Below are 22,290 nucleotides of genomic sequence, written 5' to 3'. Positions count from 1 at the left end.
TATGACTGCCCTGTCGTCATTATTTCTCCTTCCACCAAGCTTTATGTCATCCACAAATTTTAGCAGCAGTGATTTTATATTTATTTCCAGGTAAGTGAAGAAAAGTTTTCCCTGACACCATCCCAATACAGTAACTCCACATTTAACATTGTCCCACTTAATGTTACAGAGAGTCCTGTGGCACCTTTAAGACTAACAGATGTATTGGAGCATAAGCTTAACGTTGTTTCAATGTTACATCCCTGCTCAATTAGGGAACATGCTTGTTTAAAGTTGTGCAATGCTCCCTTATAACGTTGTTTGGCTGCCTGCTTGTAAGATTCTGTGGAAGAGCATCAACTTTACAAGGGACCATTGCACAAGTTCCGCTTCGCCGCCTCCTCCCCCTCCCTCCCAGCGCTTCCCCCACCACCCAACAGCGCTTAGGACTTTGGGGGGGAGGTGTGGCGTGCTCCTGAGAGGAGGTGGCGTGGGGGTGGGAAGAGGTGGGCCTGGAGTGGAGTGGGGACAGGAAGAGGCAGGCCTGGAGCATTCCTGGCAAAATCTGAGCGTGTTCTCCAGGGAAGCTGCCGCCGCTGCTGCTGCTGCTGCAAAGGTGCTTCCTAGCGTCCTTGCCTGCAGTGGGCTGTGCCTGTGTGGGGTAAGCCAGGGGCACTTCCCAACCACAGTACAGTACTGTACAGTATACAGTATAATACCTTTTGTCTGCCCCAAAAAAATTCCTTGGACCCTAACCCCCGCATTTACATTAAATCTTATGGGACAATTGGATTCATTTAACACTGTTTCACTTAAAATTGCATTTTTCAGGCACATAACTACAACATTAAGTGAGGGGTTACTGTATCCCAAACAGCTATATAATGGTGAAGGGAGCACAATATGGAATTGACTTCTCAGGGGGAAGTTTTCACACATTAACAGTTCTTGCAAGAGGGAACATTGTGCTATTTTTTTTTCTTTTAAGCATTTAAAACTAAATGAGTAAACTTGTTTAGCTTGCCCCATATTGCTTTGACTACAGACCTTTGCCTAATATAGATGTGGGGGTCTTAGCCTGTGGCTTGGCAAGCATCCTAAGTTTTTGTCTGAGAGGCCTTCTTCCTGGATGGAAATCGCATGTGATGTGCTTTTTCTCCTGCTTCCAGTGAGCACTGTGCTCAAGAACAATGTCTGCCATACAAATCCTACCCCAAAGCGCCCTTGTAGGAATTAGGGTTGGACAAGGAGCCTTATGAGTTGTCATACTTAATTTCTAATTAGCCCAAGGCATCAAAGCTGACCTAATCATTATTTAGGCCACACCTTCTTGTGAGGAGAGAGGAATAATTTAAAGCAGGGGTTCTCAAACTTCATTGCACCGTGACCCACTTCTGACAACAAAAATTACTACATGACCCCAGCAGCCAGGACTGAAGCCTAAGCCCACCTGAGCCTGCTGCCCTGGGCGAGGCAATTCCAAAGCCTGGTGGGGCCAAAACTGGAACCCAAGGGCTTCTGCCCTAGACGGAGGTCTGTAACCTGAACCCTGCCACCCAGGGCTGAAGCCCTCAGGCTTTGGCTTTTACCCCAGGTGGTGGGACTTGGGCTTTGGCCCTGAGTGATGGGGCTCAGGCTTTAACCTCAGGCCTCAGCAAGTCTAAGTCAGCCCTGGCAACCCCATTAAAACGGGGTCGCAGCCCACTTTGGGGTCCCAACCCACAGTTTAAGAACCGCTGATTTAACGTAATCATTAGGAGCTGCTTGATCATGAAAACAAAACTCTTTTTCTCTTTATTCATAGCCCAGACAATTGCATTACATTTAGGGCTTGTTCCTGCAGTTATTATACAGACGAAACCAGGACTGCCCAGAGTGGGAGGGGGCAAGTGGGGCAATTTGCCCCAGGCCCCGGGCCCCACAGGGGCCCCCACCAGAGTTTTTCAGGGACCCTGGAGCGGGGTCCTTCACTCGCTCCGGGGGTCCCGGAGCTTCTTCCGCTCTGGGTCTTCAGCGGCGGGGGGGTCCTTCCGCTCCAGGACCCACCACCGAAGTGCCCTGAAGACCCGTGGCGGGGGGTCCTTCCGCCCCAGGACCCGCCGCCGAAGTGCCCTGAAGACCCGCAGTGGTGGGGTCCTTCGCCCCGGGACCCGCCGCCAAAGCGCCGGGTCTTCGGCGGCAATTCGGAAGCGGGGGTCCCCCGCTGCCAAAGACCCCAGGCCCCCTGAATCCTCTGGGCGGCCCTGGACGAAACACATGTTGATTTCAATGCTGTGCAGTACACATTATCACCTTGATTGTCAGAATATAATGCCAGCCAATGAACAATTTCATGTAACCGATGTTTTGATAATTGAGGGAATTTTTAGGTGTAATTAATAGACATTGGGAGCCAAGAACCCATTTTGGAGAAGAGGAAGTTTTAGTTAATTGAATTTCAGAAAATCAAGGTTACACTGTATGCATATCTCTTTAACTCAGTCTCATAAGGCTAGAACTGAAGCTTTATTAAAATTCAAAGGACTCTTAACTGTCCTTAACTGCTAATCATTTGATCGTGTCTCGTTTCATTTCCAGAAAGTCATGTTGACAGAACGTTTTCTTGCTTATGCATGCAAAGGGAAAGAAGAGGGGATGAGAGCTGTGTCTTATCACCTAAAACTACCCAGACACTGGAAACTTCACATGACAAGTCATCACTTATACTGACAGAGAAAAATGTTTTAATTTTAGTTGTACTGTGGGGGGGGGGAGGGTTGTGGGGTTTTGTTTTGTTTTATTTTCTTCCCCAACATGATTTTGAAGAGTTTCAATATAAATTGTAAATATATAGAAAAACCTTTTTGAGACCGCTCTGCCATCGTCTATCTTCAGCATTTCATACTCTTTTTATTTATTCTATTGCAATGTTTCCTAAAGGCTGGTCTACACACAAACTTTCACTGAAATATCTAAATCAGTTGTAACTGAGACTTCTTGTTATTTTGGTGCCATCCTGTGAGTGGACATTCTTATTTTGGTATAAGCGTGCCTGCATTGATTTAGCTTATATTGGTGTTTTAGTGACTTCAGCTAACTTGAAGTAGGACACTTTAATTCTGAAATACACAGACTTCCACCAAAGCAACAAAATGTGTCAATTACAACTGATTGAGGCTATGTCTACGCTACCATTTATGTTGGTATAACTTATATCATGGGGGCAGGTGGGTAGTTAAGCCGATGGAAGAGCTCTACACTAGATAGATGACTATACAGTTGTGCCACTGCAGCATGTGTGGTGAAAATGCTCTATGCTGACAGGCGAGAGCTCTCCTGTTGGCATAAAAAAAACCACCTCTGTGAGAGGCGGTAACTATGTCTGCAGGAGAAGCTCTCCTGCCGATGTAGCGCTGTCCACACTGGCGCTTAGATCGGTGTAACTTATGTCGCTCAGTGGTGTTGGTTTATTCACACCCCTGAGAGACATAAGTTATGTCAACATAGGCTGTAGTGTAGACATAGCCTGAGTTATTTTGGTGGAAGTTTATATGAGAACGAGGCTTAAATTTTCTCTAGCCGTATTAGAATCTTTGGCCTACCTGCACCATAAAAGACCTTCTAGATGAATTTTGTTTTCTTTTACTTGTCTTATAGAATCGAATTTTCCTTCCAGGGGCAGACTTTTCATTTTGTTTTTAAATTTGTGAATAAATTGGTGAGAGACTAATACCACCAGCGTGAGCCAGGCGTGGGCCAGGAAGGTGCTATGCATATTTCCACAGAGAGACAATACAGGATGCATTTCCTTATGTAGTGAGAAAGGGCAGAGAAGGCAAAGACTCTCAACAATCTAGTATATAACTATGCTGGAGCAAGTGAACATCCAGTCATCAGGAAAAAATCTAGTAACCAACAGTGGCCATTAAACATTGCTAAATACTGGGTAGACTTGTTTGGGAATGATGAGGAGCAGTGTGCTGCTGTAAATGGGACAGCATCTAGAGCAGGAGCTAGTGGTGCCCAGCCCTGTGCAGCAAGCTTTGCCAAGCCCATCGCAATCTGAAATGAAGTAATTGATGTCATTATTTCTAGGTAGCACCTCGGAGCTTAGAAATCCAGAGAAGCTAGAGTGCTGGTAGTGAAATTCCATGGCAAAGCTATTTTGGCTGTAGCATAAAGATATTTTTAAGCTCAGACCAGGGGCATGCAGGAGTCCACCACAAGATCCTCAGAATGTCAGACAGCAGATTATTTTCAGAGGACAGCTAGGTTAATTAATGTTCATGTATGAAATGTGCTCAGAACATAGTCCATGAATTAGAAACAATGCATCCACCTCCTCACCACAATCACCTGCCTCAGGCCAAACCCAGGAAAAGATATGGCCATTTCAGTTTTGCCTAAAAGTCAACACATTTGGATTTTGTTAGACCAGAAAAGCAAATTCCAGGATGAGGCCCCATCACTGACACCGCCCCTTTCCAGCCACTTAGACATTCAAATCTAGGGACTGCATCCAAGAGCCCTACAGCTGACCTTGACTGTAATGCCAGGAGGAGAGAGAGAAAGAGTTTCTCAGATAACCAGCAGGCAAGCCACTTACCACACAAAGACGTGGATTTCTCTTGTTAGCAAATAACTGCTGCCCGGAGAAGCAATCATTCCTGCTAACTTTTCTGTATTAAGTTGTATTGTTTCTCCAAAGAATCATACCAGTGTGCAGCAAATTTGGGTTTTTCCTGACTCCTCCTCTGTTTCCACAGACCACCCCCTATTTGTGCTTTTTGGAGACACTTGCTTTGGAGCATTTTACTGCTGTAAGTTGGTATGACATGATACCAAGTAGGAAGTTTGGGCTTGTGCTCAGAGGTCAAAGGCAGGTTTTATAGTATGTTCCTATGTTTTTTAATGTGCCAGTCGTGGGAGCATGTGCCCCAAATTCCTGACCTACAATAGCCATTCTATTCCAATTCTGGGCTTTTTCTGAACAGACACAGCCTGCTGTGCCTAACACCATGGGCATTTTCTCTGACATGCACAAATGGGGAGTAGGATAAGACCATCAAGCATATTTTCAGAGGTGAAAGGCCAGTATAATCATACCACATCCCCCTTTGCATGTATTTGATCTCATTCTGTTTCCTGGTACTACAAAGTTTCCTTGAGCCTTTCTGGTCATTTTGAATAATTTCAGTTGAGTAGTTTCAAAAATGCATCAGTGACTTAGGAACCTAAGTTCTATTGACTTTCAATGCTTTGACCTTTTATAGTTAGTTTTTTTCTCATCTGTTCTTGATCATTCTCTCTGTAAACGGATGTTCTTTTTCAGAAAGGATTTTTAAAAAAATATTTATTACGGCTGCACATATTCTGTAAGTTATCGCCTTCCTTTTGCTTTCCTAATGAAACTTATTGATGAATAAATCACTATGGGCTGGATTCTGACTCCTTTTTGTATATTGACTACCACCTTACTCCATGAGCAGTCCCATTGATTTCAGTGGAGTAAGGTTCTATTCAACATGAGTGAGGATATTAGAATCTGACCCTGAGCCATGGGCATATTCTGCGAGCTCTCATTTACCTCTTTTGTTTCTGATAAAAGCCCCTGGCTAACAAAATAATATCTAATCTGTTTCAAGACCAGCCTGGATGATTACTGCATCCTAGTTAATATTTCATGATATTTGTGACCTTTGAGTTGTTTTTGTCAGCCTCTTTTTCCAGCACTAATAAATAGATAATAAAGCTGTCAGAGGAACTTTCCATTCATATATTGAACCCAATTTGTCCATCTTGTCTATTCTGTACTTCTGTTGTCTAGAAAGAGTTTAATATTTTGCCTTTTAAACTAGAAATAGAACGTTTAAATGGGTTCAGAAGAATCCAGGTGCTTCTCAGGTGACGACTGGAGCTCTGATATTAGTGCCTCATCTTGCCGTCATTTAAATCAATGGAGATTTTGCTTCAATGGGAGCAAGATCAGCCCCTTAATGCAGTCATTTTGATACCCAAGCACTAGTCCTTATAATAGCCTGTCTGCTCTCCTGGGGCCAGATCCTCACCTGATGCCTTCTGATGCTGTTGCCATCCCATCAGAAATGGACATCAAAAGTGGTAATCTCTAGAATAATGTTGCAATGTCTGAAATAAAGACTGAGTAGGAAATCCTGACTCCATGGAAGTCAATGAGAGTCTTTCCATGGATGTCAATAAAGGCAGGATTTCACCCTGTTTATGAAGAAATGTAATTTCAGAATCATAGCTCTGAAAATGACTGTATCTCTTTATTTTAGCCACTAAAGTCCTGGTATTTTATGGGATTTTCCAGTGTCTTAGGAATGTCTGTTTTTCATTTCATCAATCAAAATTATTGGACTTACATATATTTGTATTTATATGAGAGAGAGAGAGAGAGAGAGAGAGAGAGTGTATCTCTTTTCCATGCAGAATATGAAGCATTCACCACTGCCTTCCATCTTTCCCAGTCTCCTGCTGCAGTCTTAGCATCTTCCCAGGTCATTTTGATTGCTTTTGATCTGCTTTTAGTGTGCATTTACACACACGCACACACAATATTTGTTCAGCACCTATTGCTATATAAAGTAGAGTTTGCTCTGTTTTCCAGACACAAACAGACCACTGTAATGAAAGCTCAGTGCGATGAATGATGTTTGGAATATAGAGAAAAGTCAAATGCGTGTAAACACGATCAAAGCTGTTCTTGTTCCACGTTTCATGATAGATTTATTCAGAACATTAAGGCACTGAAAGAAATTCTCCACACTGAGAAATATGCACATTGTTGTTTGAGTCAGAAGCCGGAAGTAGTGACACCAACATGCATTATTTTAAAGTGCTACTTTGTCTTCTGTATGAATATTTCATGACCTTAAAAATGTTGTCACAAAGTGAACCACTCTTTGATTTTGAATATATAGCTACCTAGGAAATGGTGTTATGTTATGACTTTTGTGAGAGGGTGTCTTGGTATCCAAGAGTGTAGCGCATCTCTAGACATTGGTTCATTGCTAAAGATGTTTACATCCGACTTAACGTGGAATTGTGCCAGAATGTCTGCAGTAGACAAAAAATCTTTTTTGGTATAAGAGATCTAAATTACTGATGTAAAAACATAACATATGGTTCCATTTTTCAATCTCATTAACCCATCAACAATCAGCACAATCCATTCCCAAAGGTTCAGAAGTCTCTTTTCACATTCTTCTTAGTGTTAGTGCTACACTGTATCCATTACATTAATATAGCACAGGCAAGTATCTATTTACTCTACCAATCCCAGAACATCCTGCAGGGTTTCTATGTCAGCTGGACTGGTCCGTTTCCTGATCTTTGCGGGGAGGTTGCAGGGCACTGTTCTGTCAGGGAGATGGAAGACAATGGGGAATTGAGAATCCAAATAGAGATTCTCTGTACTCCATGCCAAGGATGTGTTGCTCAAACTACTCATTGCCCAACTCTTTCAGTAGGTAAAAGACCATTTCTCTGCATCACAGATTTGAAACTAGCTTAGGTTTATAGTGGCCAGAAGTTCTCAGTTTGTGATGGCAATACCATGACCTCTATGCAACGAGTTGATAGTGATATAATCCAGTTCCTAGTAGTCCAGTGTTCACATAATTGCAAGCATCATCACAAGTGGCATCACCTGACAGCCAAAGACTGAATGGGCCTCAAGACTAAAGAATCCTCTCACTTTAGAAGCAGGGTTTGGGAGCAGTGATGTGGGGAGATCTGCACTTGCAGCTGTTCACACTGTATCAGTTCTGTGGAAAAGGGACTTTCACGATTGGGGCTGGGACCCTGGCATGTTCACCATTACAAATTTGTTTTCAAAATACATACAAGCAACCCACGACCATACAAATGTGTGAACTATCATGCTGTCTGGACTGGCTCACAATCGAAAGTGCCAACCTCAGAGCAGACTTCCAAGAAGCAGGGCAGAGACCCCAAACTGGTTGTGTGTTCTGTAATTAGATTTCACCAACCCAGTAACAATTGTGAACTCCTAACACACTATAACAGTCTTACCATGGAGTGCCAGATGGGCCCCCTGAGCATTCCAATCTAGCTTGCCATCCAGGCAAGCAGGACTTTAGTGACAGATGGTTGCTATACACCAAAGATCAGAAAATATTTAGGTTACTCCCAGTCCCAAAGAACCAGTCACTTACCCCAGATCAATTTGTACCTTAAATCTCACACCAAAGACAATGCTTGTAGATAGTAAACTATCTAAGGGTTTATTAACTAAGAAAAAAATGAGAGCGTTATTACAAGATTAAAACAGGCAAGCATATATACACAAATGAGTTACAGTTATGGTTTGAAAAGGTGACAGAGGTGTAGAAATCCGTCAGCTCTGAATGCCTTTTAGTTCTAACCCAGGTTGACTGTGGGGATCTCTGCTTCTGTTTCATAGCTCCAGCCCTGTGAGAGTCCAAACAGTAAAAAAGATGAACAATTTTCTTGTCAGCTATTTTTATTTCCTTCTTCCAGAATTCAAGCTAATAGACTGTGCCCTTTTGCACAAAGCTTGTTCATGAGTGTAAGGGGGCAATTAGCAAAGTCTTTGCATTGAGATGTCCCACAATGGACCATTTAGTTTTGATAGGCCTTCTTGATGGGCAGGAGATGGGCACTGGATTCACAGTTTCAGAGCAAACTTTTTACAGTTACAAAGGGCTTGTCTACACATACAGCGCAGCATGTCTGGTGAAGATGTGTGATGCCAATGGGAGAGAGCTCTCCTGTCAGCATAATAAAACCACCTCTGCAAGAGGCAGTAGCTATGTCGGTGGGAGAAGCTCTCCTGCCAACATAGCGCTGTCCACACCGCACTTATGTCGGGGTAACTTATGTCGCTCAGGGGGGTGATTTAGACACACCCCTGAGTGATATAAGTTACACCAATATAAGATGTAATTTAGACATAGCCAAAGCAAAAGCATAAATATTACCTCATAGCATGTGATAAAGTATCAGTGAGATCAATGCAGGCAGCAATTTACCAGCATTCTGTAAAGTCTAAATACTAAATATATTGTTATAAGTCCAATACCCATCTTAACCATAGTAACATACAGGTGAAACACACTGGTTTCCAGCAATGAATTTGTCAACACTCAGCTGAGGCCTAAAGCCTTGGCAAGAACTGGCACCTGGTCTGCCAGCATCACATAAACCATACACAAATATTGTAGTTACCATTAAAACAGGGACTTTAAAAACAGGATTCCTTGACATTTCTTTTCCCATTAATGTGCTCATACAATTCCTGTTACTGGGAGTTGTGTGTGAACATCAAGAGAAACTATACCTCAGACTTTTCACTCCTTTAATACAGGATATAGTAAAAATAAATACAGATGTTTCAAATCTTCTGACTACCCAGGGGATAATTCACAGATTAAGAAAGTGTTATTTTCCTGTACTATTAATAAATCATTATTAAGATTGTGCTAGTACATTTAGGTACAAAATCTAACATGTCTTGATAGCAGGGAATACAGTGTGGGGTTTTTAAAAGTCAGCTTGAAAATTACTATTTAAAACAGACTCAAAGGCTTAGGAAGAAGATATGGATTTAGCTCCCTGAAGATGATAAGGAAAAATTGCATTGAGAAAACAGAGCAAGAGGTTAGTTTACTGCACTCTGGAAATGGCTGATATGAAAAGCAAAAGAATAGTAGTAAATCATAAGGTAATGGAAGCGAAAAGTCATTCAGTGAAATGCCCTGGAAAATTAAATGGAAGGAGGAAAGTCGTGTTCTATACACAGGCATTGTGAGTGTCCCCAGTGATAGACTAGTGTGCTGGCAAAAGGGCTTTAAGCAGAAGCAGAACATACTGGCCCTTCACATGCCCCTCAACCTGCCAACCTGCCACCACCCTGCACCCTGTGCTGCTGGATTCTGGGGAGCTATTACAAGCGGCACACCCTAATTTTCACATGCTAAAATGAGGATAGGCTTAATTCTTCACCCTCAAAAAAAAATAATAAACATCATAACAGCTGAAGATCATTTAACAAGTCAGCTGTTCTGTGGCACAGAAATCCTTAAAGTGACTCTTCTAAAAATGAAATGACAGCATGAGTTTGGAATGAGGTCTTGTTCTCTACCATTACTATAAAGAAAGAGGAATTACTGTGTGCTCCTAGCATCTGCCTCCTGCATCAGAAGGGGGAGTGGGCATCTAACAACCCTCTGAAGAGGCCCTTTGCAAGCATAGGGGAGTGAGAATTCTGCCCCTGAAGAGGAAAGCTGTTTCTGGAGGTATTTGAAATAGGTGGTGGGGGGAAAGTTTTGGTTCTAGGGATCATGCTAGTTCTTACAGTATACAGACTAGTCTGTCCATCCATCATTTATAGCTCCCTGAAGAATTAGGTCAAAGGAGGGGGGTCTTTGAAAAGCTTGTGTAAAAGCATAATCTAAAAGGGATGAGAAATATTTAGTTTATGGCAAGTTTCACAAAACAAGTTGTGACCAGTGCATAACAACACTACATTTTAATCCACAGTATGTCCATTCCCATTGCAGACAGGGCCGGCTCCAGGGTTTTTGCCACCCCAAGCAGCACCCCCCCCTCCCCCCTCGCAAAACAAAAAACAAACAAACAAAAAAGCCGCAATCACGATCTGCGGCACTTCAGCAGGAGGTCCTTCGCTCCGAGCGGGAGTGAGGGACCCACTGCCGAATTGCTGCTGAAGAGCCGGACGTGCCGCCCCTCTCTGGTGTGGCCGCCCCAAGCACCTGCTTGGTAAGCTGGTGCCTGGAGCCGGCCCTGATTGCAGATATATTGGGAAATCAAAATGCAACAACAAGAAAACCCCTATATTATGGTAGCAACTAAGACATGCTATTGTTGCCCTTGAAATATTGGTTTATCTCATCACTACAACAATAGTTGTTTTTTTAATTCTCCCTGTGGACTTGGGAGTTGCTCAATTTTTTATGAACTACTACATTTATATCTTGATTAACACCGAAATAGCTGGTTTGTAAACTGAGCTTTTTTCAGACATATCCATATTACAATACTTTCTGATTAACATACACCATAATGTATTCTCCCATGCAAACACTGTTGTGTATAGAAATGAAAGGGTTCTAACTGAGGCATTTGTGCATGTTTATTGTAACATATTAATCATAAATGGGAGGCAGCCAAGAGAAGGCCTTCTCCAGTGACACAGGAGATTACAATGGTGATTATTGTCAATGATAAGGAGCACTGACTGTGTGATTAATCTTCTCATTTATTCTCTGAAGATATTTCCTTCCAACATAATTTCTACTGATATTATGCAATTTACTGCCCTTTTTTATTTAATCAAAAATTTGGCTACCAAGGCTCATTATGACACCAGGACTGAAAAAAAAAAAAAGAAAAAAGGAAAAGCAATTTGATTCTCCAACCCAGAGAGGGCAGCCACTCCATCATACCATTCCTTAAACTTCCTTTATGTTCGAATCTTCAAGCCAGGAGCTTTGTGTTTCCATGAGAAGACAATCAAGTGAAATCATTCAAAGCAACTGACCGTACTTAGAGATGGTGGATCAAATTCTGCCCTCAGCTTCACCTATGGCTCCAATAATAACATAGTTACACTGTGGTAGCATTTTTTTATTGGAGACTCTCAACATCTTCACAGAGTGGCTAATAATTATTATCCCCATTTTATAGATGAAGAAAATTAGATACAGAAAGATTAAATGACTTGCTTAAGGTGACACAGTAAGTCAGTGGCAGAGTCAGGAATAGACCTTAAGTCTCTTGACTCCCACCCTCTTGCTTTTAAAGCTGGACAATGCTACCTCCATTCACTGGGTGTGGATGAGGACAGACTTCGGCCTACTATGCCGATTAGTTGAACTATTAAATGGGAAAGACAATGCTAAAAAACCCATATGAATAATTGTGGATAAAGGAGAACAGTTTCCTATACAGCTCTTTTCTAGAAGCTTGGGACAACATTAATAGAAACATCAACGATTCCATCATATTTGATTACACACTATCAAATATTTCATAGGTCCTGCATGATCCTGTTAAGATTTCACAAAGATACGCCGCTGAGGATTAAAGGAGGGGCTGTAAGATTGAAGGTTGTGATTCTAAGTAGACATGATTGGGGCATCCCAAAGTCTGGGAATTTGTGCACATGCCTGCTCCATACATTCTGGGAATAATGGTATAATCGAGCCTGTCATAAATCTTGCTAGGGATCCATTGAAAAATACACCTCCGTTTAGGAATTTTTCTTGACTTCTCTATGGACAAATATGGGCCCCAATCCTACAGTGGGGCATGTCTGTGCAAAGCTCCTTGCAGGATGGAGGTCAGAATGGAAAAGTCCATACATTCCAGCAGTCACCAGATTTTTTGTCAAACTATGGGATGGTTTATAGTTTGAAAAAAGTTAAAGAATATGGAGTACTGTGCCATTGGAATCTGCTCATTCAACATGCCTCATGACTGGCAAAGGAATACCTGCCAAAATCCGTGTTTATTCTTTCTTTTCTTCCTTCCTTCTAAGAGAATTTTAGTCTCAATGAAAGTTATCAGATTAACTGCCCTGACAAATGATGCCCTTTACCCACAGAACAGATAGTTCAAGATGCATCACACTGTTCGGTCAATGTGTGTCAATGCTTTGGGGGAAGGACCTTCTCTTAATAAGAAAATCCACTGTATGAACATTCGGTCCTTGGCTGCTCTGTGGAGACTGTGAACAAAGGTCCCAGTTACTGTCAATTGTGCATGATGTGGAGTTATGTGCACTGAAACCACTGGCTTATTTCACCCAGCACTTCAGATGGTAATGACTTTCAGTTACCACCTACTGGAGCTGGATTTGAGCCAGTGACCTACAGTTGTAAGGCTCTGTATTGCATTACTAACCCCTCTGCTATAAGAATTATTCAGCCTATAGTACTAGAATGTTTAACGATGTATCATTAGAATCTGCTCCCTGATGTGGTACTCTGATTCTTTTTGTTTTAATATAAAACCCTTTCATTCATTGACTCAGAGTCTTGCTGCCACAATTAAATTTCCTGTCTTTCTTTCTAACTGTGGTGTCTTCACTAGGGTCAACTATTTGGAACTCTGATTCCCTGCCTCTACATTTTATAATTTTCCATCATGTTACATCTCATCTCAAAACCACTCTTTTAATGATACATCTAATAAAATGATGTCCCTTTTCTTGCCTTTTTAAAAAAACATTATTTTGTTCACTTAAATACGATCAAATGTTGATTCACCTATTTCTTTTGTAAATTGGATAGTGTTATCTTTGATGACTGTATCCTCCTGTTTTCCTTCCCCAGCACTTTGAATTCAAGGCACCATATGTATGTACATATAAAGAAAGAAGAAACCCCAGAATGGGCAATTGTGAAATAGCTGCCCATAAATGAAGTTTCTTTCTAATCCTCTCAGTTGGCTGTTGGCCTGTGCCCTAAAGCATGAAGATTTCTATCCCAGACATAAAAAATTGTGTCCTAGCTAATGTAAAACATGGATGTTCTTAATAGCTATGTAAATGTCCAGTCCTTTGTTATTGTTTTATGAAAGTGGCTTATTAAGAGCCTACATTTTCCTTTGTCTATTTTGTATGCCATTTTCCCTTTTCCTTATTATTCAACTCCTCTCTAAACTAAACATTCCCAGTCCTTTAATCTTTCTTCATATGGAAGTCTTTCTATGTCTCTGATCATCCATCCCTCAACTCCTTGTATTTCTGCTATTTCTTTTTTAAGATAGAATGTCCAATCCGAGAGTAATTTTTGTAGGTGCTCTAAAAGAGAGGAAGAACAGCTTAATATGCAGATAGACACATAATCTTAGCTCAAAGAAACAGTGGGTAGTTAGAAAAATCCTTTTTTGATTTATAAAAAGAGCGAGCAACATTTTTCACAATAAGTTTTCTGAGCTGTACTGTACTTTAAAACATCACTCTTCTAGTCAAACTTTCCCCAATTAATATTATGAAATTCAGGGGCCTGTTAGCAAAGCCTTTCTTCTGTTTATCTTTCTGGACTAGCATGCTGCTTCCCCTCACTGCTTTATGAAGTTTTCTTACTGATTTTCCCCCTTCTCTGATCTGAAGGGAAATTAGCTTGAGAGGTAGTGTGTAAAAGGCTAAGTCATGTACCAAGTAGCACCTGATTTGCAGAGGTGCTGAGCCCCCTCAGGTACTATTGGTCAGCTGGACTTTTGCGTGCTCAGCCCTTCTGAAAATCAGGCCCCTAATACCTGGTCCTTCGTAGCTGGCTCTTAATGAGATGCACTCTTTCCAATTACACATTTGCTTCCAATTAGCTCCCATGTATCCCATCATTAATTGAACACACTCTGGCTAACACAGGATAAAGTCTCTTTGGTGGATTTACATTATTTCTTTTCTTGGTTTGTTTATCTCAAGCTGTCTCAAACCTAAAGGTTTCCAAAAAGAAAAGGAAAAAATAATGATGTCTAGCAATCTTTTCCCTAACCTACAGGTCCTGCTATGTCCCTTTAAGTGGCAGTCAGACTAGCCCAATCTGACCTTTTATAAAGGCAGCATTGCAACATCTTTTCTGCTGTGTTAGCAGTCTTGTCAAAGGCCATGGTTTCAGGGGAAAATCTGAAGGGGCTGCTTCTCCTTCGGAGACGGAAGAGAGGAAGTAAGGTTGATGAGCATGAGAAAATGGGAGAAGAGGTTAGTGATTTTTTTTGTTCTTTGCTTCATTTAATTTGGTGGCTAGTGGCAAAAACTTTCTCATAGTTTCTAGGCTATGAGAAAACTTGGCAGGGACCTTCTTCCTACAAGCAAGGTAGCTTGAGGGCTGCTAGAAGGTCACATTTCTATTCTTGTGAATTTTAAAGTCTGCCCTTCTGAAGAAAGGGGAGAAAGCAAAGGAAAACAACATAAATCTTGCAGATTACAGATCAGAAACCCTTGTAGGCTTTTCATTTCATTCAAATATATCTCTTGGAGCACTGTATTCCTGCTATTGTGCCATGGAGCAAATAGTCAAGAGCTCAATAGCCACAGCAGGGGCTAGGCTTGAAAACAAGCCCAGCTCCTGTTAAGGCACTAAACAACAAGAGCCAGATTTTCAAAAGTATTGCACACTTGGTATCTCCCACTGTAACACTGATGGTCAGACTATCAAATGAGCTGAGGGCCAGATTTTTAAAGGCATTTAGGTGCCTAAAGAGGCAGATAAGCATCTAGTGGGATCTTCCGAAGTCCCCAGATGCCTAACTCCCAGTGATTTCAATGGGTATTAGGCACCTCGGTGCTTTTGAAAATCCCAGTAGGTGCTTATTTACATTTTTAGGCCTTGAAACACTTCAACAAATCTGTTCATTTGTGCCCATGATGCAGAGTTCTTTTGACAATCTGGCCTATTATTTTGGTTCCTAAATGGGAACTGAACTCCTTGAAAATCTGGCCTCTTGTGTTTCCTATTGTTCTCCCTGTAGTCTGGCTTTCTGCAGGTCCCGTTCCCTGCTTTGGTAAGTAGAGCTTCTGCTAAAGGCAAATGGTCCAGTTTTTTTGTCTACTGTATGCAAATATCTCCTACTGAATTCAGAATTGCTGTAAAATTGTGAGTAGGGTGACCAGACTCTCTCAGTGAAGAACCACATCAGTTTTGGGAGGGTACTGTGCAGGCAGTGGGTAGGAATTTGAAGGGGATTGTTAGCTGGGGAGTTGGGCAAAAGGGGGATAAAAGTCTCCACTCTGTTCTCACCCAAACAATGTTCTTCCCTGACATCCTTCCATGGGCTGTTTACAACACTTTGAGTCAGTATGTCTGATTTCATGTATAGGGCAGGCTGGCTTGAGGACTTGAGTGGAACAGTGACTTGCTGAGAAGTTTGAGTTGGGTAGAAATGGGCATTGTAACAACACAGGACCGAATTTAGAGGCGTGGGGAAGAGGGATTGTCCTAGAGATGCACAAAAGCTAAGATAGCTGTCAATTTCACATGTGTGGGGAGAGGGGACCCAGCTCTATCAGGGTGTGAAGATGCACATACCCTGTTCTCAGGGAAATAATTAGATGTTTTCTTTCCTCTTCAGAAAAGACTAATAGACTTTGGCCTATTTTATAGGTTTGGTAAACAAAGAAAAGACCGTGGATTTGCTTTATCTAGCTCTAGTGTGGTTTTTCATGCTTTAAAAATGGAAAGCTACAAAAACACATCTCTGGTTCGGAATACTGTCATGTGAATCCAGAAGTGGTTGGATCATAATCTAGGCATAATTTATTAACAGTAAACCATCAAAATGGGGAGAGTAATATCAGCTGAGATCTACAGGGTTTGGTATGGGTGCTAATTAACAAATTAATTGTTTAATGGAAATGCTAATCTGGAGGATAAAATAAATTATACATTGATCAGATTTGTAGAGGCTTGGCTGAAGCTACAGAATAATTGATCTGGAGATCTTCACATAAGAGGCACATCTAAAAATAGAGATTTTAATTTAGATAAATGTTAAACAATACACTGGGGGATGACTCTTAATACAAGTATAAAATGTAGGCTGCTGATTATAGAGCAATACTACAGTAAAGATAGTGGATAAAGAATGGGACACAGAACTCCCAGCTACTATGAAACGGTAAAAAGGGAAATGGTCGTCTTGATTACATACAAGTGACAGCCCTTTACTGTGTACAACAATGGTGGCTATAATACTACTTCTACGTGCCATAGCAAGGCTGTAGATAGTTTAACGCTTTTATAGGAAAGGACTAGAACATAAAGTAGAATCTGAAGATGAGTGACAAATGACTTCAATCTCTCTTCACCTGCCATATTTAAAGACATATGTACAAGTGAGCGACAAAACAAAGGAAGCTATGATAACTGTCAAACTTTTATTTATTTGGTGACTACAAAGAAGGGTTTGTTTCTGGTGGTAATATTTAGAATATTGGTACATAATATAATAAAGCACTTCACTTATCTGGGAACTTGCATGATCTCCCCCACCATTGTATTTGAACACCTCTCAGATATTTTTAAAACCGAATAACAAGCTCTTCCTTCCCAGCTTGTGGGGGAAGGGGAGAGGGAAGGTGTGAAGAAAATGAGTCTTGAGTTTAGTTCTGAAAATAGTGAGGTCCATTGGTGGTTATTCTTGTCTCTTGTAGGAGTGAGTTCATAGACAAGTCCTGGGAAAGTTTAGTCTCCCTTACACTTGAACCACTCCTCTTGGTCAACATGTTCCCCTGGGATAGTGAATTTGATTGTCTTTGGAGGAGAAGTTGGGTATCTCGTAGCAGCACTGTATCTATAGCAGTCATGGGGACAGTGGTGCTGCCAAATAGTATCATGCTAGCCATTTGCAATTAGATACATATACTGTGCATGTTATTTCTGGAAGGGCACCGGTGAGTGCCCTGACCTACATATGTATGTGCTCAGAGCATTTAAGCTTGAAATTAGATGAACGTTTCTAACCATCAGAGGAGTGAAGTTCTGGAACAGCCTTCTAAGGGGAGCAGTGGGGACAAAAAGCTAATTGGCTTCAAGATTGAACTTGATAAGCGTATGGTGGGGATGGTATGATGAGACTGCCTACAATGGCATGTAACTGATCTGTGACTGCTAGTAGCAAATATTTCTAATGGCTGGTGATGGAACATTAGATGGGAAGGGTTCTGAGTTACTACAGAAAACTTTCCCAGGTATCTGTCTCTTGGATCTTGCCCACAGGCTCAGGGTCTAACTGATGGCCATATTTGGGGTTGGGAAGGAACTTTCCCCTGGGTCAGATTGGCAGAGATCCTGTGGGTTTTTTCACCTTCCTCTGCAGCATAGGGCACAGGTCACTTGCAGGTTTAAATTTGTGTAAATGGTGGATTCTCTGTAGCCTGGAGTCTTTAAACCAGGGGTCTCAAACACGCGGCCTGCATGCGGCCCGTGGGGTTCTTTCGTGGGGCCTGCCAAGCTCCCCCTGCCCATGCGCCCCCCTGCCCACCCTGGTGCGCCGCGAGCCTCACACCACTCCCTGAAGTGGCTGGAACTATGTCCCTGCAGCCCCAGGCAGAGGGGAGTAGAGGGCTCTGTGCTCTCGCTTCCAGGCACTGCCCCCCCGCAGCTCCCACTGCCTGAAAATGGGGAACCGGGGCCAATGGGAGCATTGGGGGAGGTACCTGGAGGAGCAAGAGCAGCACATGGCGCTGTTCCTCCCCGCCCCCCCCCCCCCGGCGGTGCTGCCACCGCAGAGCCGCTCTAGGTAAGCGGGGTCGGGCCGGAGTCCACACCCCAACCCCCTGTCTGGAGCCCCCTGTCACACCCTGCACCCCAACCCCCTCCTGCACCCCACACCCCAACTCCCTGCCCTGAGCCCCCTGCTGTACCCCAACCCCCTGCTGCACACCAATTCCCTGCCCTGAGCCCCCTGCCGTACCCTGCACACCTCCTGCACCTCAACTCCCTGCCCTCAGCCCCCATCACACCCTGCACCCCTCCTGCCCCCCCTGGGGGCAGGGAGGGGGCAGAGTTGGGGTGAGGACTTCGGGGAAGAGGTTGGAATGGGCGCAGGGAAAGGGCGGGAAGAGGCGGGGCTGGGGTGGGGACTCATAGAAGGGGTGGAGTGGGGCGAGGCCGGGGGGCAGCAAGGGGTAGGTGTCAGTGATGCGGCCAATGCACTAGTCCTCATGGAGCCCTTGTGGTCATTTGAGTTTGAGACCCCTGCTTTAAACCATGATTTGAGGACTTCTGAAATAGACCCCTAACTTCTGGCTGAGTTACTGAAGTGGGTGGGTGAGGTTCTATAGCCTGCAATGAGTAGTAAATCAGACTACATGATCATAATGGTCCCTTCTGATCTTAAAGTTTATAAAGAAGCATTCTGAAAACTCAGATGTTGCTTTTCAGTGATTGTAATGTCTCTTTCAGTAAAAGTAAATTTTAATTTACACTTTTAAGTATATCCATAAGTTTAGGATGAAGTTTTTACCTTTCAAAAGTAAACAGGAAGTAGACTGGGGTTTAACCAGATTCAAACAAATCATGCTGATAGGAACAGGAAATATGTTATACCCTACACTAACATTCCGTACTAGAACACATGTCATTTTAATGAAAGCAATATATGAGAAGGAAATTATCTGCAAACCATACTTCTTACACTCTAGGTCTGGGGACTGTTGTGTCCTGTACTATTTGTTGTTTGCACTATAGTTGTGCCTAACAGAACCAATCAAAGATCAGAGTCTGTTGCACTAGGCATTCTGCAGCCTTAGTTTTAATAATAAAAATAATAATAATAATAAAAAAAAATTCTAGTCCCAAAGTTACGATCTAGGTTGTTACAACCTGAATTGTGTGGATGAGACAAACAGGGTGGGCAGGAGAAGAAGATAAAGCAAGGAACAGCCCACTACCATTGCTAGTATTGTTCTATAGGTACTGTGGCAGAAGTGAATCTTTGTATGTTACTCATTCCCTACCACAGGGATCTTACAAGGTAAGGAACAGTGTCTCTAGGTTTGTAGTTACAATTTATTTTATTTACATTTCTAGAAAGGCCCTAAAAAGAAGTGCCTGTCCTTCCACAATGGGGTCTTGATCCTGATTGGGGCCTCTGGCTGCTATTGCAATATAAACATTTTAATGACAATAATAAACTTCAACTTGCAGCACTCTTTAAATGTTGAGAAACTAGTTCCACAGTCTGGACCTTGACTTGTACTGTGCTAGCGGAACAAAATGGAAGAATGTTACTCTTGATAGTGGATGTCAGCCCATTCTGGGACTGATGGGTTTATTCCGCATTATTTGCTGTTGTCTGAACCAAATAATGGATCAATATTTCAGTAAACTCACTGATTTCTGCTGCCCCCCCCCCCCAGTCAAGATGAATGTAAGTTTATTATAATTTCTTTTAACTATATTGTAGGGCTTGAGGCCACTGGATAACAATGAGAAGATCTTATTGAATAGCTACAAGTAACTGGTTTTCAGATGATCTAATCTAGTTTGCCAGAAAAATACTAAAGGAGAACAGAGCCTTTCACCAAAAACTCTTGCATTAATGCATTGTGACAGTGATATATGTTAAAAACTTGTCTTTGCTTTCCTTTTTGTTAAAGAAAAAACAGTAATAAAATATGCATCACTAGTTTATTCATGTGAATTGTACTTGCCAAGAAAGCTAAGAAACACTGCATAATTTCATCTTTTATACATTGCTTAAGCATCTAAGCGGCTATTAAGAAAAATTGTAGAACTGTGATCCTGGCTATCCAGCAATAAGATGACACTGCTTCCTATGCTTTCAGAGCTCCAGCCATCTGGGTTACTGCAGATGACTCCCCTTGTGCTCAATAAATACCCATCTGTATCATACACAGAAACTGGCACACCTGACTTACAAAGGATTAATGTAGGCATGTCCTGAAACAAGTCCACACACAGGAGACCCATCACTCTTGGAGGAAAGCATATTGGCTTGTTAAGGTATTTCAGGGCTTTGAAATCAGGCATTTGTTGGTTCTGGATCATGGTACATTAGTCTATGTATTTCTGTCCATTCAATAATACTACTGCTCCTTTGGCTCTTACAGGAGCTAGGTGACAGTAAAGAGGTTGCATGGAACCGTTGTGTGCAAAGTTTGTTTTCACCCCTTGTGGAAGAGCAATGTTGAAGCAAGCTTGGGGGGTGCCTAATTCTCAGACTGAGGGCACCACTTGTGTTGATGGCTTTATTATTCTTACTCTGAATATGAGCCATGGGCTTACCACTGCAGAATACCTACAACAATGACTCTTATGCTCTGACATACCAGTATTAATACACTTCCTCTGGGTTTGCAGCAACATCTGTATTTGGCAACCAAGTAATTACTAATCCAGTTTTCCTTTTCTTTACCGTTCAGGTGGGCAGGCTAGTCACACAAATGACTGATCGGCTGGGCCACTGGCAGGCAGGAGGAGCTGATGGGGGGGGGGGCTGCTGAAAGGTGCAGAGCACCCACTGTTTTCTTTTCTGTAGGTGTTCCACCCATGGAGTCTGTGCCTATGGCTGGATTAACCTTGAAAACAAACTACAATATTCTGTAGCTAGCACAGTTTGATCCTGGTCCATGACTGGTGATTCTAGGTGCTATGGCAATGCTAATAATAGAAAAATCTAACTATATAACCTAATAAAGAGAAGACCTTCCAGGAAGGCCTGCCTAGGGTATGTCTACGTTGAATTGTACACCCGGACTCAGATTTAAGCCCAAATCCCTCTAGTGTCAATCAGGAGCGGCGCCAGGGTTTTTGGTGCCCTAGGCAGGGGTCCTGCTGCGCTCCCGGTCGTCATCGGCAATTCTGCGGCGGGGGGGGGGGGGGGGGGTCCTTCCACGCTCCCGGTCTTCGGGGCACTTTGACGGCGGGTCCCAGTGCGAGTGAAGGACCCACCACAGAATTGTTGCCGAAGACCCGGAGCGTGGAAGGACCCCCCACTGCCGAATTGCTACCAATGGCAGCAAAAGTCCCCCCCCCCCCCCAATCCTGGTGCCCTAGGCCACCGCCTAGGTCGCCTAAATGGAAGCGCCGGCCCTGCTGTACATATACACATCTGCCTCACTCAGATCAGCAAGCACTCAGGACCTAGGTTCTATGATCCACCTAGAGGGGTGTCTGAGCCCAAGTCCCACTCAGATTGTGGTCCAAATGCTGTCATTTTGCAGTGTGGAAGCAGATCAAGCCACAGCTCTAAGTCAGAAGGTCTGTGTAGTGCAGTATGGATGCACTAGCATGATTTGTGAGACCTGGATCCAGCATTTGTAAGCCCAGGTTTACAATGCAGTGTGGATGCTCATGCGTGGGCTTGGAAACACTTGGAGTCCACAGGCAGAATCCTCCAGACCTGGATTTACGGGGGTGGTGTAGACATAGCCATAGAAATAGCAAAATATTTCTGTCAAATGGATCAATTTCTTCTGAGAGTCACACAATAAAGGAATCAGTTCTTATATTCTGTAACCGTCCTTCAGTATGCAGAAGGCCTAATATTTCTGGTTAATTAGTCCTTGGTTGCTGAATTGCTACTGCCCAAATCCTAGTCTTTACTTGAAGCCCAAGGAATTATCAAAGTTTACTTGAATAAGGACTAAAAGGATTTTGCCCAGTAAATTCCCATTGACGGTAGAGTGTTCTGAGTAAAGACTACAGGATTTAATTAGCACCTAACCCCTCCCTTCAGCATTACAAGGATTTTGTCTCTTCTAGCAGAAATCTTCTGTAATTCTAAAAGCAGAGAATTCTATTTAAGATATTCAACTGAAAAATCTTTCAC

The 22,290-nt window shown here is 42.7% G+C and overlaps 1 protein-coding gene across 2 annotated transcripts in view; it reads right to left on the bottom strand.

The window, feature by feature from the left end:
• Nucleotides 1-8,246: 8,246 nt before the first annotated feature.
• Nucleotides 8,247-22,290, bottom strand: part of LOC128832391 (AP-3 complex subunit beta-1-like) — a 41,793-nt gene continuing 27,749 nt past the window's right edge. For both annotated transcript variants that reach the window (XR_008443977.1, XM_054019731.1), the window contains exon 3: nucleotides 8,247-8,415. Coding sequence is in view for 1 of the 2 variants with exons in the window: in XM_054019731.1 (XP_053875706.1) it covers nucleotides 8,259-8,415 (157 nt within the window). In the remaining variant the exon portion in view is untranslated. The remainder of the gene's footprint in view (nucleotides 8,416-22,290) is intronic.

This window comes from Malaclemys terrapin, chromosome 2 (assembly GCF_027887155.1).
Source record: "Malaclemys terrapin pileata isolate rMalTer1 chromosome 2, rMalTer1.hap1, whole genome shotgun sequence".
NCBI classification, from domain to species: domain Eukaryota; kingdom Metazoa; phylum Chordata; order Testudines; family Emydidae; genus Malaclemys; species Malaclemys terrapin.
Note: the sequence above shows the minus strand (reverse complement) of the source record. Positions and strands in the feature narration are given on the sequence as shown.